We start from the raw sequence: 16734 nt of genomic DNA on the forward strand, positions 1-16734 counted from the left end.
GTTATCAGACTGACTGTTGCAGTATCAGCAACAGTGCTTATGTTCAAGTAATCCTTATTTCACTTAATAATGACCACAAAGCCATTCACTTAACTTTTATTACAGTATATTGTTATCATTGCTCTATTATATGTACTATTAGTTATTGCAGTTAATCTCCTACTGTGCCTAATTAAACTTTATCATAGCTATGTATGCATAGGAAAAAATACAGCATATATAGGATTTGGTGCTCTCTGCGGTTTCAGGCATCCACAGGGGCAGGAAGGGGGAAGAGTAGTGTATAATATCACTTGAAAATAGATAGTGGTAACTTAAAGATGTATATTGTACCTAGTGGCAAACTGTAATAAGTTAAAGATGTACACTGTATACCCAAGACTAAACACCTACTGAATACATAAACAAAACAAAGACTGAATACTTAAACACCTACTGAATACATAAACAATACAACTTTAAGGATATTAATAATACTTGATTATAAGGGGAAAAAAACTTCCTATATCCTTAATTTCTACCTGTGATACTCCATTTATGACCACCTAAAACATCTGCCCCAATGAAACCACGTCCTTGAAAATATTCTTCAGTGGAGACTGTTCTTTCTCCTAAACTTCCCAGACTCAAAAGGAGGACCAGGCATACTCCTTGATGCTAACAGTTGCTAACAATGCACAAATAGGAAGCATGTGTGCTGGCATTTTGAATTTTATGCAGATATCACTACTTCCTACTGAGTAAACATACTTTCCTCAGAATCAGCAAAAATCTAGTGATACTTAAATATCTTATGGTGCATTTTAAGTGAAAGCATATTATTCTTTTCCTAAAAAGAAAATCATGAAAATTATGAACCAAAACAGTACCTCAATATTTTTACTGGCCACATTCTTCACAACAGCAGGAAACAGTTCAGATGCATTTTTCCCTTTTGCAATCATCTGAAGAATAAAAGTGAAATATGAGGACTGAAACTTCTCTTAAATTATTCATTTGAAAACAAAACGTAAATTCCCCATTAAATATTTAAAAAGACTGACTCTGAAAATAAGCTATGGAATTAACAAGCTGAACTCTTTCTGCGTCATTTTATTCCAACTATCTTGCAGCAAAGAACAAAGAACAATCAATTGCTCGTGTGACAATGTAAATATTTTGAAGAAAATAATTATTTTCCCCTTGGTTTTATTTCATAGGTTCACTGACTTCTCCAACCATTACTTTTCAAAGTTCCCTTCACCAAGTCCTCTTTCTCTGCCAATCAAAGTTACATGCACTACACTCTGAAACTGCTAAGATTTCACTCACCCTCATAACTCTAATCTCTATGGGGATCATTTCCACAAACTCAAGCTCTAACTCTGAGTCCTAGTTCTACTTCTCTAATTAGGTATCATTAGATGTCTCTCTGATCCCAAACTTGCTGTCTAAAACCAAACTCAATTCTCATGATAAAATGGTACTTTGCTAGAATTTCCTATTTCTACCAATTTTCCTCAAAACTATGATACCAAACATTATATCAAAAAACTATACCAAACATATCAAACAATTATGCCAAAAACCACAGAATTATCTTGTTCTCTTTTAACTAGGACCTATTGTGATTTTTATCAAAGAAAACTGATCTACTTACTCACTACCAGAACATTCTCTGGCTCCTCTATGCCTAAGCTCATATCATGCCCCCAACCCAATGCTTTTTACTTTTCTGAGTTCTAACCTTCTATCCCAGGTAGCAATTTCTCAGAAGATCTTTCTAAAACACAGCTTTAAGACACTCTAACACATACACACACAAAAAAACCACTCTAACACAGCTAGTCTTTTCGTATTCTATTTGCTGACCTATGATGTTATTTGAGTATTTTATAAAATCGGCTGAGTATTACAGAATATTCACAAAATACTGCAGCTACAACATCTTTACTAGTATATGATTTTTAAACCTCTCTCAATTTCCTCATCTGTAAAATAAGGAGTGATTAATGTTCTCTAGGACCCCTTCAGTTATTCGATGATTACTTCAAGTCAGAGATCCTGTCCTATTATATCCTGTTCTAAGGCTTCCTTGACTTTATTCTATAGTGTGCTATTCAAAAGGATGTTAATACCTGAGAGAAGAAAAAATACCGTATAGTCAAATTCGTTCAATAAATAGTTCCTGAGAGGATACTACATGCCAGGGATTATTCTAGGCCTTAGGGATACAACCAAGACAATAGGAAGTCCTTGTCCATTGAAGCTTACCTTCTACGGGGGGTGAGGGACACTAAACAAATATGTGAAATGGTAAAAGAGAGCAGTATATGGTATGTGCCCTGATTAGGAATCAAACTGGCAACCTTTCAGTACACAGGACGATGCTCAACTGAGTTTTATATATTTGGAGTTTCAAAACAACTCACCTTTTAACAGAACATACTGATACCCATGATCATCTCTCATAAATGAAATTTGGACTTTGACATATTAAAAGGCAATTTCAAACTCTCATATGGTGGCAGTGGTGTTATCACCTTATTACAATAGCTTATTTGTGCAATTATACAAATTTATTACATTATGACCTCATCATATAAAGATGTGTAGAAAATAAAATCAGCAATGGTGGTGATAAAAAGTATAATGGTAATAAGAAATACAAGTTTTGTGAATTTAATTCCATTGAACCGAAATCAGAACTATTTAGCATTAGATAGTCACTAAATTGAGCCAGTTTTTTTTCACTCTAAATGTAAAAAAATCAAACAAAAAGACAGCAAGTGCAACACAAATTGCAAAAATATTTTATTAATATTTTATATATAATTAGGAATTGTGTTATATCTATTTAGCTCCACTAACATTAGCCAATTGTTTAAATTTTGCATTACAAGTGAAAACTGGGCAATTCTCTTAATGTTTATTAATAATCATTAGAAGATCTATATTACTAAACTAGAGGCCCAGTGCACGAAATTTGTGTGCGTGTGTGGGTGCGGGGGGAGTTCCTCAGCCTGGCTTGCACTCTCTTGCAGTCCAGGAGCCCTCGGGGCATGTCCGACTGACAGCTTAGGCCCAGTCCCTGCTAAGCTGGCAGTCAGACATCCTTAGCGCTGCTGCGCTCAACGGCCGTGAGCCTGGCTCGGGGCTTCTGGCTGAGCTGTGATACCCCTGTGGGAGCACACTAACCACCAGGGGGCAGCTCCTCAATTGAGCATCTGCCCCCTGGTGGTCAGTGCGCATCATAGCAACTGATTGTTCCGCTGTTCAGTCCATTTGCATATTAGTCTTTTATTATATAGGATTGAATAAAACATTTATATTGGAGTTAATAAAATGTAAAACACAGAAGAAAGCATGTTCACAGTTTTTGGGTCATGAAATGACCCCCCCAAAAAAACAAAAAATCCATTAGCTAATTAGTATCCCTCTTTGTAGGAAGTCAACATATTGTGTAAAATCTACTTGTGTGCAAAATGATTAGTTCTCTTTATCTCATAGAAGAAAGATCTTTTTTTATTTAATATATTTTATTGATTTTTTACAGAGAGGAAGGGAGAGAGAGAGAGAGCATTAGAAACATCGATCAGCTGCCTCCTGCACATCTCCCACTGGGGATGTGCCCACAACCAAGGTACATGCCCTTGACCGGAATCAAACCTGGGACCATTCAGTCCGCAGGCTGACGCTCTATCCACTGAGCCAAACCGGTTTCGGCAGGAGAAAGATCTTGATATAAAGAGGTAGGGAAATCAAAACACAGAAAAGATAAAATTAGAACTCAAATTTCTGAATTTCAACACTTCAATATTTCTTCCAAAACATTTTAGACAGGTAATTCTTATTTACTTATTTATTTTAAATTTCTTTATTGGTTACAGGTAATTCTAAGTTAATACTGAAAAGCAAATGGCATGTTCAATTTGATATTCATCATATTATTATATATATATATATTTTATACAATTAGTACGTCATTTTCCAAAAATTAAAATGATCTATTTTACCTACCCCAACAATCCGTTTCATAGCATCCAATTTAGCAGAATCTTTGTTGCTCTCCAACATTTGCTTTAGATCTTCATTCCTATATACATATTTAAAAAATCCATATTTAGATTTTCACATAACATAGCTATTAAAATATATCATTTTCATAAGAATTAGAAATATGATGGGCAATGTTAAGTTAGGGCATTCTTATTTATAATTAGATATATATTTCTCATCTTAAACCTACACAAAATAATATCAAGTGTTATGGTGCCATAAAGCCCACCAATTAAACAAAAGCATAAAACTGCATCTCAGTTCTGGGCAAAATATCAATGTAAACACAGATTCTCTCATTCCAAAATTTCTTCTATGTAATCATCATTTAAAAAATAAGAAAAATCCTTGACTCAGCATTAAAATATTTTAATAAGCCAAAGTTAAAACTTTCTTCAGAATATCTCAAGAAAGAGAATTAAAGAAAAGCTTTGTGTCATTTATACCATCCCTTTTTATCTCCCTACTTTCCCTCTCAAAAAAGAACATAAATATGAAGGGAAACGCCAAATGACACTCCCTAATTCAAACAATTAAGTAAAGGCAATTTTAATATCTCAACTAGATACATAAGACAACTCTGATTAATCTCCAGATAAATATGCTAAGTTAGAAAAGTTACTAATCCTAACATACTGCATTATTCCATTATATAAATACTAGAGGCCCGGTGCACAAAATTTGTGCACTTGGGGGGAGGGGGTCCCCTCACCCTGGCCTGTGCCCTCTTGCAGTCCAGGAGCCCTTGGGGGATGTCCAATTGACAGCTTAGGCCAAGTGGGCCTAATCCTTAGTGCCGCCGTGGAGACGGAAGAGGCTAAAGCTACCGCCCCTGCGCTCGCCAGCCATGAGCCCGGCTTCTGGCTGAGCGGCGTTCCCCCTGTGGGAGCACACTGACCACCAGGGGGCAGCTCCTGCGCTGAGCGTCTGCCCCCTGGTGGTCAGTGTGATGACCGGTTGTTCTGCGGTTCACTCGGGGGTAGGGAGTCCCTCAGCCCAGCCTGCGCCCTCTCGCAGTCTGGGACCCCTCGGGGGTGACCACTTGCTGGCTTAGGCCTGCTCCCCAGAGGGTTGGGCCTAAGATGGTAATCAGACATCCCTCTGGCAGCCCGGCAGCCCTTAGGGGATGCCCACTTGCCAGCAGGGAGCAGACCTAACCTGCAGTCAAACATCCTTAGCGCTGCTGAGGAGGCAGGAGAGGCTCCCACCACCGCCGCTGTACTGGCAGCCAACAGCCTGGCTTGTGGCTGAGCAGAGCTCCCCATGTGGGAGTGCCCTGACCACCAGAGGGCAGCTCCTGCATTGAGCATCTGCCCCCCGGTGGTCAGTGTGTGTCATAGTGACCAGTCATTCCCAGTCTTTCTGCTGTTAGGGTCAGTTTGCATATTACCCTTTTACTATATAGGATAGAGGCCTGGTGCACGGGTGGGGGCCGGCTGATTTGCCCTGAAGGGGGTCCAGGATCAGGGTGGGGGTCCTGCTTGGGTGCCTGGCCAGCCTGGGTGAGGGGCTGATGGCTGTTTGCAGCTGGTCACACCCCCTTCAGAGTGAGGGTCCCCACTGGGGTGCCTGGCCAGCCTGGATGAGGGGATGATGGCTGTTTGCAGCTGGTCACACCCCCATCAGGGTGGGGGTCCCCAATGGGGTGCCTGGCCAGTCTGGGTGAAGGGCTGAGGGCCGTTTTCAGGCTGGCAGGTGACTGAAGCTCCCAACCTCTCCTTTTTTGCTTTTTTGCTTTTATTCTGGGATTTATTTACCTTCTATGGCTGTCACTGGAGCTGAGAGCCAGCTTTAGCTCTGAAGCCGGCTCCAGCTTGAGGCCTCGGCTGCTGAAAGCAGGAATCTAGGGTTTGTTTGGGTTCTATAATTGCAACATTGTTTCGGTCCTGCTCGCTCCAGTTCTGACTGCTGAAAGCAGGTTTCTGGGTTTTGTTTAGCTTCTATAATTGCAACATTGTTTCTTAGAGTGCAGCTCAGAGGCCGGCAGTGGCAGGCGGGGAACCTTGGCTTCCTCTTTCACTGGAGCAAGCAAGCCTCCTGTTCGCTTCAGCTGCCTGGCTGCCGGCCGCCATCTTGGTTGGCAGTTAATTTGCATATCGCCCTGATTAGCCAATGGGGAGCGTGTTGGAGGTACGGTTAATTACCATGTTTGTCTATTATTAGATAGGATTGTTGAAATAAAATTATGGAAATGGGGGAAAATTAATAGTTACTAAAGGTTTAAGCTCAAGAAAGGGAAGGAAAGATATAAAAGGATAATATGAGAGCCCTGTGGTAATGGGACTGTCAGTAACTTTACTGTCATCATGGTTACATGAACCTACATGATAAAATGAAATAGAACATTCTCTCTTTCTTTCTCCCTCCCACTCTCACTCCCTTTCTCCTCTCTCTCTCTCTCTCTCTCTCTCTCTCTCTCTCTCTCTCTCACACACACACACACACACAAATACAAGTAAAACTGGGGAGATCTGAACAAAATTGGTAGATTATATCAAAATCAACATCCTGGTTGTGATACTGTACTACAGTTTATCACTGAACGAAACTGGGTACTGGGTACACAGAATCTCTCTGTATTATTTCTTGTAACTGCAATATGAAGAAATTACACAATTATCTCAAAATCAAAAGTTTACGTTTTTAAAAGTTATATAACAACTCACTTACAGCAGAACCATAGGCCAATAAAAAAAAATGGTCAAAAGAGTTAAACAGACACTTTACAAAAGATTAGAAATGCCAATAAGCACATCAAAAAATACGTAAGATCATTAATTCTCAAGGAAATGCAAATTAAATACCATTACACACCCACTAAAGACTGACAATAACAAATGTGGCCAAGGCTATGGAACAACGACAACTCTCACACACTTCTGGTGAGGATGTAAAAGAAAGCCACTTTGAAAAACCGGGAGTTTCTTACAAATTGAAACATAAAACTACCATGTGACCCGTCATTCCACTCCCCAGAGAAATACAAATGTATTTCCACATAATGACTTACATGAATAATCATAGCAGCTTTATTCATAATAGTAAAAAACTGGAAAAAATCTAAATGTGTATTAGTAAAATGTGACTTAGCCATACATTGGAATACTACCCAGCAATGAAAAAGAATTAACTACTGATACATGCAACAAGATGAATTCTCAAAACCACTATGCTGAGTGAAAGAAGAAAGATGCACAAAAGCGTAACTTACTCATTTAAAATTCTAGAAAATGAAACTAATTTGTTATGACAGAAAGCAGACCAGTGGTATCCTGGTGCCATAGGGTAGAGGAAGAAACGGACAGCAAAGCGACATAGAAAATTTCTCAATTCATAAGATGATGGAAACATTCTGTATCTTCTTAACTGTGATGGTGATTTTACAAGTATATGATTAAGATCTTTTATGTCAAAAGATCTAATTATAATCTTTAGATGGATAATTGTTACATGCAAATTATAACTCCATAAAGTTATTACTGAAAAGTTTTATTGTGTTTTTTCACATGTGCATAGAAGCTTAGTTCTGTCATTACAATAAAAAAATGAAAGCTAAGGAGATTTTTTCCCACAAACAAGAGGCAATGAAATTCATCAGAAAAAAGAAATTACTCTTCCTTTCCAAGCAACTCATAAAATTAAATGCAATGGTAACCACTAGTGGGACACAAAAATTAATAATTACAAGACTGACTTTTCTCTCATTAAAATACAGCTAAAAATATGTAAATAGTAGAGACAGCAATATATAAAAACTATATCTGAGGATATACAACTACCAAATATTAAAATACTATAAATGTTCACTGTAATGAATTTAGAAACCTTTCTTAAAACTTCTGACTTCCTCACATTGCACAGGTAACTGAAAAAGGATAAAAATTAATGGAACCACATACAAAGTTTTTTCTTTCTAATTTTTTGTTATTTTCCTATTTTACTTAATGATCATGTATACATTTTATAAATGAAAAACCTAAAAGAAACCTAAAAAACTTTACTGAGGTTAAGAAAAAAAACACTAAAGTAATTAGATAGGAACTGAATAGAAAGAACATGTGATCATATTATGCATGTCAAGAAAGAATGAAAATTCATTTTCTTCTTCCTGATCCCCTTTAGATTTCCCCAACAGTTTTTCACCATTCTACTCCACCAGTGTTACCTGGAGAGAGAAGTGAGCAATGAATAACGAAGTGTTCACTTCCAGGAAGTCACAACCTTTAACCCCAGGAATATCTTATCCATGGCCTAATGGAAACTGGTTTATTCCTCGTAGGCTTGAGATGCCAGAGCCCCCTTAAACTAAAAATAAAAGAACAGGAACCCAATACTACAGCCAAAGGTTTCGCTGTTCTTGTTTAATAGAAAAGACAGTCTTCAACAACAAATATAAATATCTTTTGTATCAACACAGGCAGAGCAATAACTTTGAGGTTTAAATTCTGATATAAAGTACATATTTCTTCCCAAATTCCTCTTTGCTTAACACCAAAGCAGGAAAGATTTAGAAAACTTAACACCATAACACCTAACTTACCCTTACAATATGTTTACTTGTACTGAGTCATTTAGTTCTACCTCCTTCATATGTGGATTCAAATATGGCCTATTATTGCATTAACTTAGAAATTTAAAAATTCTTTCTGATAAACATCAAGAGTTGATTCAAGTTAATGCTGGACTGGCAATATTTTCATTGCTGCTGCTGAAAACCAACACCTGTTTCAAATAATGTATTATTTTATTTGCCTAGTTCTTCATTTACCTATTTACCTATTTAGCTTTGCAGCTTTGAGTATTAGGATACAAACTTTATTTTTACACAAGTGACACCTTGTGGTATTAAGTGGTATAACCTTTCATGTTCAAAATATGCCTGTTTTTATAGTTTCAAAGAACAGAGAAAAATATGTAACTGTATTGTTAAAGAAAATCTTACTATCGCCAAGAAGCCACTTTATTTCAGCACCAGTATAAAGCAACAGCTATAATCGAAAAGCAAAGAACTTAGGTAGTGGTGGGACTTTTAGACAATATGAATTACCTCTTTTTTAAAAAATCTATAATCCATAACTCTTTACTAACTTCCACTCCTGTATGCGATATCAGTACTCAAAGTATGATCCAAGAAAGTCTGGTCCAAGAACCATTACCAATCCACAACGTTTGTTACTAATCAATGAGGAGTTATGTACAGAAACTGAGAGCAAGCACAGTGAGAAACCTGACAGAGCAATTCAACAATGTAATTTTATACCTTTTGAGTCTAAGAAAAATTGGGGCTTACATTTTGCATGTTTTTTTTATTTCACTTTCCTAGTAATTTATTTTTTGTTGTAGTTTACTGAAGTATCTATCCATGATGGACTGAAAATTTTAAAAAGGCCCTTCACCAGTGATAAGGAATAGCAATTTTCAATCAGAGGTACATTTCAAAAGGGTGCATCAAAATCGTTAAGATGGGGAGAACTGGAACCTCTTCAAGCCCTGCCAAATATTCTGTAACATGGGCAACTATACCTCTTCATGCTTTGATAACCACTCAAATAAAAGATGTTCCTGCCCCAAGTGGTGCATTGTACACATGAACAGGTATGTAGGAAAAAAGGCTGGTAATAAGAGTCAAAATTTGTTCTTTCCTATATGCTATGCAGTTGAAGGGGTTGGCCTCCATAGTAAGTTTTATGTGCACAACATGAAGGCTTAGTAACTTTCAGTTCAGATAGTGCCATCTTGTATGATACTCAGAACCTTGTATAGTTTTTGGCATAAAGTATTCATTAAGTAAATAAAAGAGTAAGTAAAACAGGAAAGTCCAGCTACCTAATCATCCATCTATTAACCCTCTAAAAGGAGGAACCACAAATTATCCAAGTAAATATGTATGAACTTTTCCTCCTATACTGTTCACAAAATTAAAGAGTCTACAATTGCTATCACCACTTCAACACTTAGTAATCTTACTTGCTCCTACTCCTCTATTAAAACTTCTCGCACAAAGGTAACAAATAACCTCGTAGTTAATAAATCCAATGCAAACTCTCATAAATACTTTTAGATTATGCCTCTACATTTTATACAATTGACCACTACTCCTCTGTCTTGAGATTCCCTCCTCCCTTAGATTACTGTAACTCTATTCTCATCTGGTTTCCATCTGCATTTGTGACAGATCAATGAACAAAAACAACAAAAATCCTTGCATCCTTGCCCTCAGAGTTTTTATATTTGTCAGTGTTATCTCCGATAAGGGTTTAATCTCCAATATTTTCCAGGGAACTCATACAACTTAACAAAAGGAAGATAAACAATCCAATCAAAAAATGGGCAAAGGATCTAAATAGACACTTTTCGAAAGAGGATATAAAGAAGGCCAAGAGACATATGAAAACATGCTCAAAGCCACTAATCATCTGAGAGATGCAAATCAAAATGACAATGAGGTACCATCTCACACCTGTCAGAATGGCTATCATCAACAAATAAACAAATGACAAGTGCTGGAGAGGATGTAGAGAAAAAGGAACCCTCATGTGCTGCTGGTGGGAATGCAGACTGATGCAGCCACTGTGGAGAACAGTATGGCGTTTCCTCAAAAAATTAAAAATGGAACTCCCATTTGACCCAGTAATCCCACTTCTAAAAATATATCCCAAGAAACCAGAAACACCAATCAGAAAAGCTATATGCACCCCTATGTTCATAGCTGCACAATTTACAATAGCTAAGATTTAAAAACAGCCTAAGTGCCCATCAGCAGATGAGTGGATCAGAAAACTGTGGTACATCTACACAATGAATACTATGCTGCTGTAAAAAGAAGGAATTCTTACCATTTGCAATAGCATGGATGGAACTGGAGAGCATTATGCTAAGCGAAATAAGCCAGTTAGAGAAAGATAAGTATCACATGATCTCACTCATTTGTGGAATATAATGAACAACATGAACTGATGAACAAAAATAGAACCAAAGTCATAGAAGCATCAAACAGACTATCCTACCTATGAGGGAAGGCAGGGGGTAAGGGGAGTAAGAGATCAACCAAAGGACTTGTATACATGCATATGAGCATAACCAATGGACACGGGGGGGGGGGGGGGGGGGGGAGTGAGGGCATGTGCTTGGGGCGGCCTGGGAGAGATCAATGGGGGGAAAAGGAGACTTACGTAATTCTTTAAACCAGCGGTTCTCAACCTGTAGGTCACGACCCCTTTGGCGGTTGAAGGACCCTTTCACAGGGGTCGCCTAAGACCATCCTGCATATCAGATATTTACATTACGATTCCTAACAGTAGCAACATTACAGTTATGAAGTAGCAACAAAAATAATTTTATGGTTGGGTCACAACATGAGGGACTGTACTTAAAGGGCCAGAAGGTTGAGAACCACTGCTTTAAACAATAAAGAATTTAAATTAAAAAATAATAAGTAAAAATACCCAACAAAAATAATAAACAGCCCTAGCCAGTTTGGCTCAGTGGATAGAGCATCAGCCTGCGGACCAAAGAGTCACAGGTTCAATTCCGGTCAAGGGTACGTACCTTGGCTGCAGGCTCCTCCCCAGCCCAAGCCCTGACAGGACTCATTCAGGAGGCAACCAATCTATGTGTTTCTCTTACATTAATGTTTCTGTCTTTCCCTCTCTCTTCCACTCTCCCTAAAAATCAATGGAAAAATATTCTCAGGTGAGGATTAACAACAATAACAATAAAAAATAAATAAAACATTTAAAATTATTTAAAATAATAATAATAATAAACAGGCAAAGTATAAATCATGAGGTTCATGGTATAAGGGAAAAGTAAAACAGAGGGAAAGAGAATGCAGAAGGGAAAGGAGGAGGCAATTTTAAATAGGGTGGTCAGAGTAGGCTAAATAAAGAGACAGCTGAAAAAAATATCCTTGGGTGAGGATTAACAAACAAAAAACCTGAAGGTGAAATAAAGTGGGTTTCAGACAAATAAAAGCTGAGGATCTGCTGCCAGGGAACAAAAGGATATCATTTAAAAAGGAAAATGACATAATTCTATATGTATATATGTCCTAAGTTTATAGTTTCCATCTATAAAGCAAAAGCTGACCGAATAGGAGAAGAACATACATCCACAATCATAATTGGCAATTTTAACATACCTCTCTCAGTAAGTGATAGAACAAGCAGACAAAAAAAATTTCATAAAGGTTAAGAAAATCTGAACAATTAATCAACTTAAGTTGAGACACACAGGGCACTATATTCAACAACTGCAGAATAACGTTCTTCTTAAATGCACATAGAACATTTATCAAAATATATGCAAATAAGGTCTCAACAAATTTCAAAGGTCTGAAATCATACAGAGCATGTGAAATTTAACTAACAATCAATATCAGAAGAATAACTAAAAAATGGCCAGATGTTTAGAAATATAAGCAACATACTGTAAATGACCTATGAGCCAAATAAGTCACCAGGGAAAATTTAAAATATTTTGCACTGACTAATGAAACTGCAACATATCACAACTCATGAGATGCAGCTAACGCGGTACTGAGAAGTGTAAATTTACATTTCTAAATGCAATATAAAAGATTGAAAATCAATAACCCAAGCTTCCATCTCAAGAAACTAGAAAAATAGCAAATTAAAGGCAAAGAACAAGTTAGAAAAGAAGGATAAAAGAATTCAATAGAATAGAAAGCAAACTATAACAGAAAAATCAACAAAACTAAAGGTTATTATCTACTTCAAATAAGTTGTTATGAAGACAATGAGAAATGCACTTATCACTGGGCCTACCACATTCACTTATTCAATATCCACTATGTGTCAAGAATTATTCTAAGTAGTGGGGTCCCTGACTTTTTGAGACTTACTTCCTAAGTGAGAATTTAGGGGGAAGGAAGTATGAGGGGAATTACAGGAGGAGGAATAGGGAGGGAAGGAGGAAGAGGAGAAAATATTAAAGATTAGGGGAATCTCAGAAGCAATAAAAAACTGAAAATTATAAGCAAAGAATCTTGTTAAACTTCTGCATTAAAAAATGACATAAGCCCTGGCCGGTTTGGCTCAAAGGATAGAGCGTCGGCCTGCGGACTGAAAGGTCCCAGGTTCGATTCCAGTCAAGGGCATGTACCTTGGTTGCGGGTACATCCCCAGTGGGGGGCGGGGGGTGCAGGAGGCAGCTGATCGATGGTTCTCTCTCATCGATGTTTCTAGCTCTCTATCCCTCTCCCTTCCTCTCTGTAAAAAATCAATAAAATATGTTTTTTTAAAAAATGACATAAACTAACAAAAAATAAATAAAATGAATTTGGGATTCATCTGACAGAAGTAGCGATTTTCTTAAAATACAAAGAGCCTTAATTAATCAATAAGAGCTGACTCAATAGGGAAATGGACAAAGGACATTTAAAAGTATTTCACTGAAAGAATAAACCAGGGGTCCTCAAACTACGGCCCGCAGGCCACACGCGGCCCGCCGAAAACATTTATCCGGCTCGCCGGGTGTTTTTGCCACCGCTGCCTGTTGCTTAGCAGCCGACTAGTTTTTTTTTAAATTATAGTCCGGCCCTCCAACGGTCTGAGGGACAGTGAACTGGCCCCCTGTTTAAAAAGTTTGAGGACCCCTGGAATAAACCAATACATATGAGAGAGAAGAGTTAATGCACTCACAATTATAAGGATTCAGTGTAATAACACTTTACACTATAAGATTGGCAAATATTATGAAATTTGATGGTATCCAGTATTGGCAAAAGTATAATGAAAACAGACTTTACTGTTGTTGCAACCCATCTGGAAGGTAATTTAGCAATATCTATCATAATTTAAAATGTAATAACCTTTGATCTACAACTCTATGTCTAGGATTTTTTTCCTACAAATACCTGGTAGATACATTCACACAATTATGCAAAATTTTATGTTTCAATATTGCTTATACTCAACAAAAGTATTATCAATCAAATATCCCTCAAAAACAGAACCAATGAAAGAGAGTGCTAAGAAATATTACATAGTGATGAAAGAGATTGAAATAGCTTCATATGCTAACATGGAAAGGCCTCCAAGATATATGAAGGGAAAAGCAACATACATGGAGGTTTTTATATATATTACTATATATTACTAGAGGCCCGGTGCACGAGATTCGTGCACTGGGGGGGGGGGGGGGGGGGGCGCCTTCACCCTCAGCCCGGCCTGCACCCTCTCAGTCCATGAGCCTGGCTTCTGGCTGAGCGGCGCTCCCCCAGTGGAAGTGCACTGACCACCAGGGAGCAGCTCCTGTGTTGAGCGTCTGCCCCCTGATGGTCAGTGCATGTCATAGCGACTGGTCATTCCAATGTTCGGTCAATTTGCATATTAGCCTTTTATTATATAGGATCATTTGGTTTTTAAAACATTTTCTGGAAAGATACGTACAAACTTGTGCATTGTAACTAACTCTGGGGTTTTGGTCATGTGAGTTACATCCCTTCTATATCATGGATTAATTTGCCACTAACACTTGCATTTATAATATATAATTAACTTATTTAGTCAAGTGATTATAGTATTATTTTATAGAACTTATAATACTATCTAATTTTAGTATTACAAAGTCTCTATGAAGCATGTTTGGCTATTATTCCCATTTAATAGATAAGGAACTGAAGCCTAGAAATTATAAGGGCAACACAGAAGTAAAAGATTATACAACATAAGAAATTCTTAATTCATATAAACTTTTAAGTATATGACCAGAACTAGAAAATGACAAGAAATTAAACTTTTCTTGTTTTGAAACCAACATTCTTCACATTTATCACATTGTTGCCAATTTCTACTATAAAGTTGAGCACATTATATGAACACATTTCAAGAACTGTAAAGTAATACCTTATAAGTATAAATCCATAAGCTACAGTGCCATACTTCCTCCCTAATCTATAATCTGCTACAAGAAAACTGTTGTTGTTTTTTCTCTTAAATTCAAATTTTTTATGAAAAGAAAACTGATCACTGGAATCATAATATACACTAATTCTAACTATCCTCAATAGTAATCTAAAACATCTGTGATACACTTCCGTCTAAGTCAAAATAAATTTTATTTTCACTGACATTATTTTGACTGTATTTAGTTAACATTATCTCATGTAGATTCATCAGCTCAAAATTAATTAGTATTACTGAATAGTGTATTCCATCCAAACAATTCGTCTTTGTTGGCTCACACACCTCACTGCTATTGGCATGCCACTGTAATAATGGGCATGGTGCCACAGTAACAGATGGGCATATACACAGACATGCCAAAGAGTTAGTGTGTGCATCAAGTCTGAGTATTAGCATTAGGTTTTCCTCCAAGAAATTCATAAACTATGGTAGAATAAATGTAAGTTTTCTAAACTGTGTTAATAAGATATGCCAACTCAAAGCTAGATTAATTTTTAAGTTCTTTAAAAATAAATAATGAAAACTTTCTAAGGCCACAGAAGGCAAGTTTTCCATCTGATGAGTTTGGATCAGCCTTCTGTGTAGGGAATTGAGGAAACCAATATGCAATCTCTACCTCAGAAAAGCTCTGTCCCTGAAGCATTTGAAAAATCTCAGGAAAAAATTGTTTTTAAAAAGTTACATAGCAGTATTGCAAGATTAAAAAGTCTTGAGATATGTCACACAACACTGAATATACTTAACACTATAAAACCATACACTTAAAAATGATTACGAAGGCAAATTTAATGTCACGTGTTTTTTACCGCAACTAAGGAAAAAAAGTCACATAGTCTTGCCAAGTGTCCTGATGAAGGCTATCCAGGCCTAGAAAGAGAAAAAAGGTCATACAAAGTCCTACTTGACAGGAATAGAATCTAAAAGTGCAAATAACTGAAACTTATATAATTATTTAAAATTTTGCCATCTATTGAAAAACCACTGTCATCTAAAAAGTATCCAATTTAAAAAGACTAAGTTATTTCACATGGTTTTAAATTTTTGAAATATATAATATACATACTATTGACCAAACTATATTGAAAAGTTTTATCATTTTTACATTAATGAAAACAGTTTTAAAATACTAAGAATGATAAGGAAAAAAATCATTTGTGGACACTATCATCCAAAATCATTTAAGTAATGTTCTAGGCACCAGAATAGAAGGTTGTATGTGCGTGTGTGCGTGCGTAAATAGAAACTATCTCTGACTCCTACTTCCAAGCATTTAACCACATTTTTTCTTAAAAAAAAAACAATGTTCAGCCCAGCTGGTGTGGCTCAATGGTTGAGTGTCAACCTATGAGCTAGGACAGGGGTCCTCAAACTTTTTAAACAGGGGGCCAGTTCACTGTCCCTCAGTCCGTTGGAGGGCCGGACTATAGTTTAAAAAAAACACTATGAACAAATTCCTATGCACACTGCACATATCTTATTTTGAAGTAAAAAAACAAAACGGGAACAAATACAATATTTGTATTTGCATGTGGCCCACGGGCCGTAGTTTGAGGACCCCTGAGCTAGGAGGTCACAGTTCGATTCCCAGTCAGGGCACAAAGTCCTCTACATACACAAATCCAAAACTCACTTGTTAGTAATCATCCTACTTGACCCTAATCATACTACTTGACACAATTACTCCAGGAATGTGATCTCCTCTTTTTACACTCATTCCCTTGGTGTCTCATCCAGTCCATGATATTTAATACCATCTATTACCTGATGA

The 16734-nt window shown here is 37.0% G+C and overlaps 1 protein-coding gene across 7 annotated transcripts in view; it reads right to left on the reverse strand.

Moving 5' to 3' along the window:
- Window positions 1–16734, reverse strand: part of AP3B1 (adaptor related protein complex 3 subunit beta 1) — a 204739-nt gene that overhangs the window by 169205 nt on the left and 18800 nt on the right. For 4 of the 7 annotated variants that reach the window (XM_036307709.1, XM_036307711.1, XM_036307712.1 and 1 more), the window contains exons 2-3: window positions 4000–4075; window positions 870–944 (exon numbers count right to left, since the gene is read on the reverse strand). In XM_036307709.1, the coding sequence (XP_036163602.1) occupies window positions 870–944; window positions 4000–4075 (151 nt within the window). Of the gene's footprint in view, window positions 1–869; window positions 945–3999; window positions 4082–15772; window positions 15792–16734 lie in introns of those variants that run through there. The other 3 variants (XM_036307710.1, XM_036307715.1, XM_036307713.1) reach the window with 3 other exon arrangements.

The sequence above is a fragment of the Myotis myotis genome, unplaced genomic scaffold (genome assembly GCF_014108235.1).
Source record: "Myotis myotis isolate mMyoMyo1 unplaced genomic scaffold, mMyoMyo1.p scaffold_m19_p_5, whole genome shotgun sequence".
Taxonomy (NCBI): Eukaryota; Metazoa; Chordata; class Mammalia; order Chiroptera; family Vespertilionidae; genus Myotis; species Myotis myotis.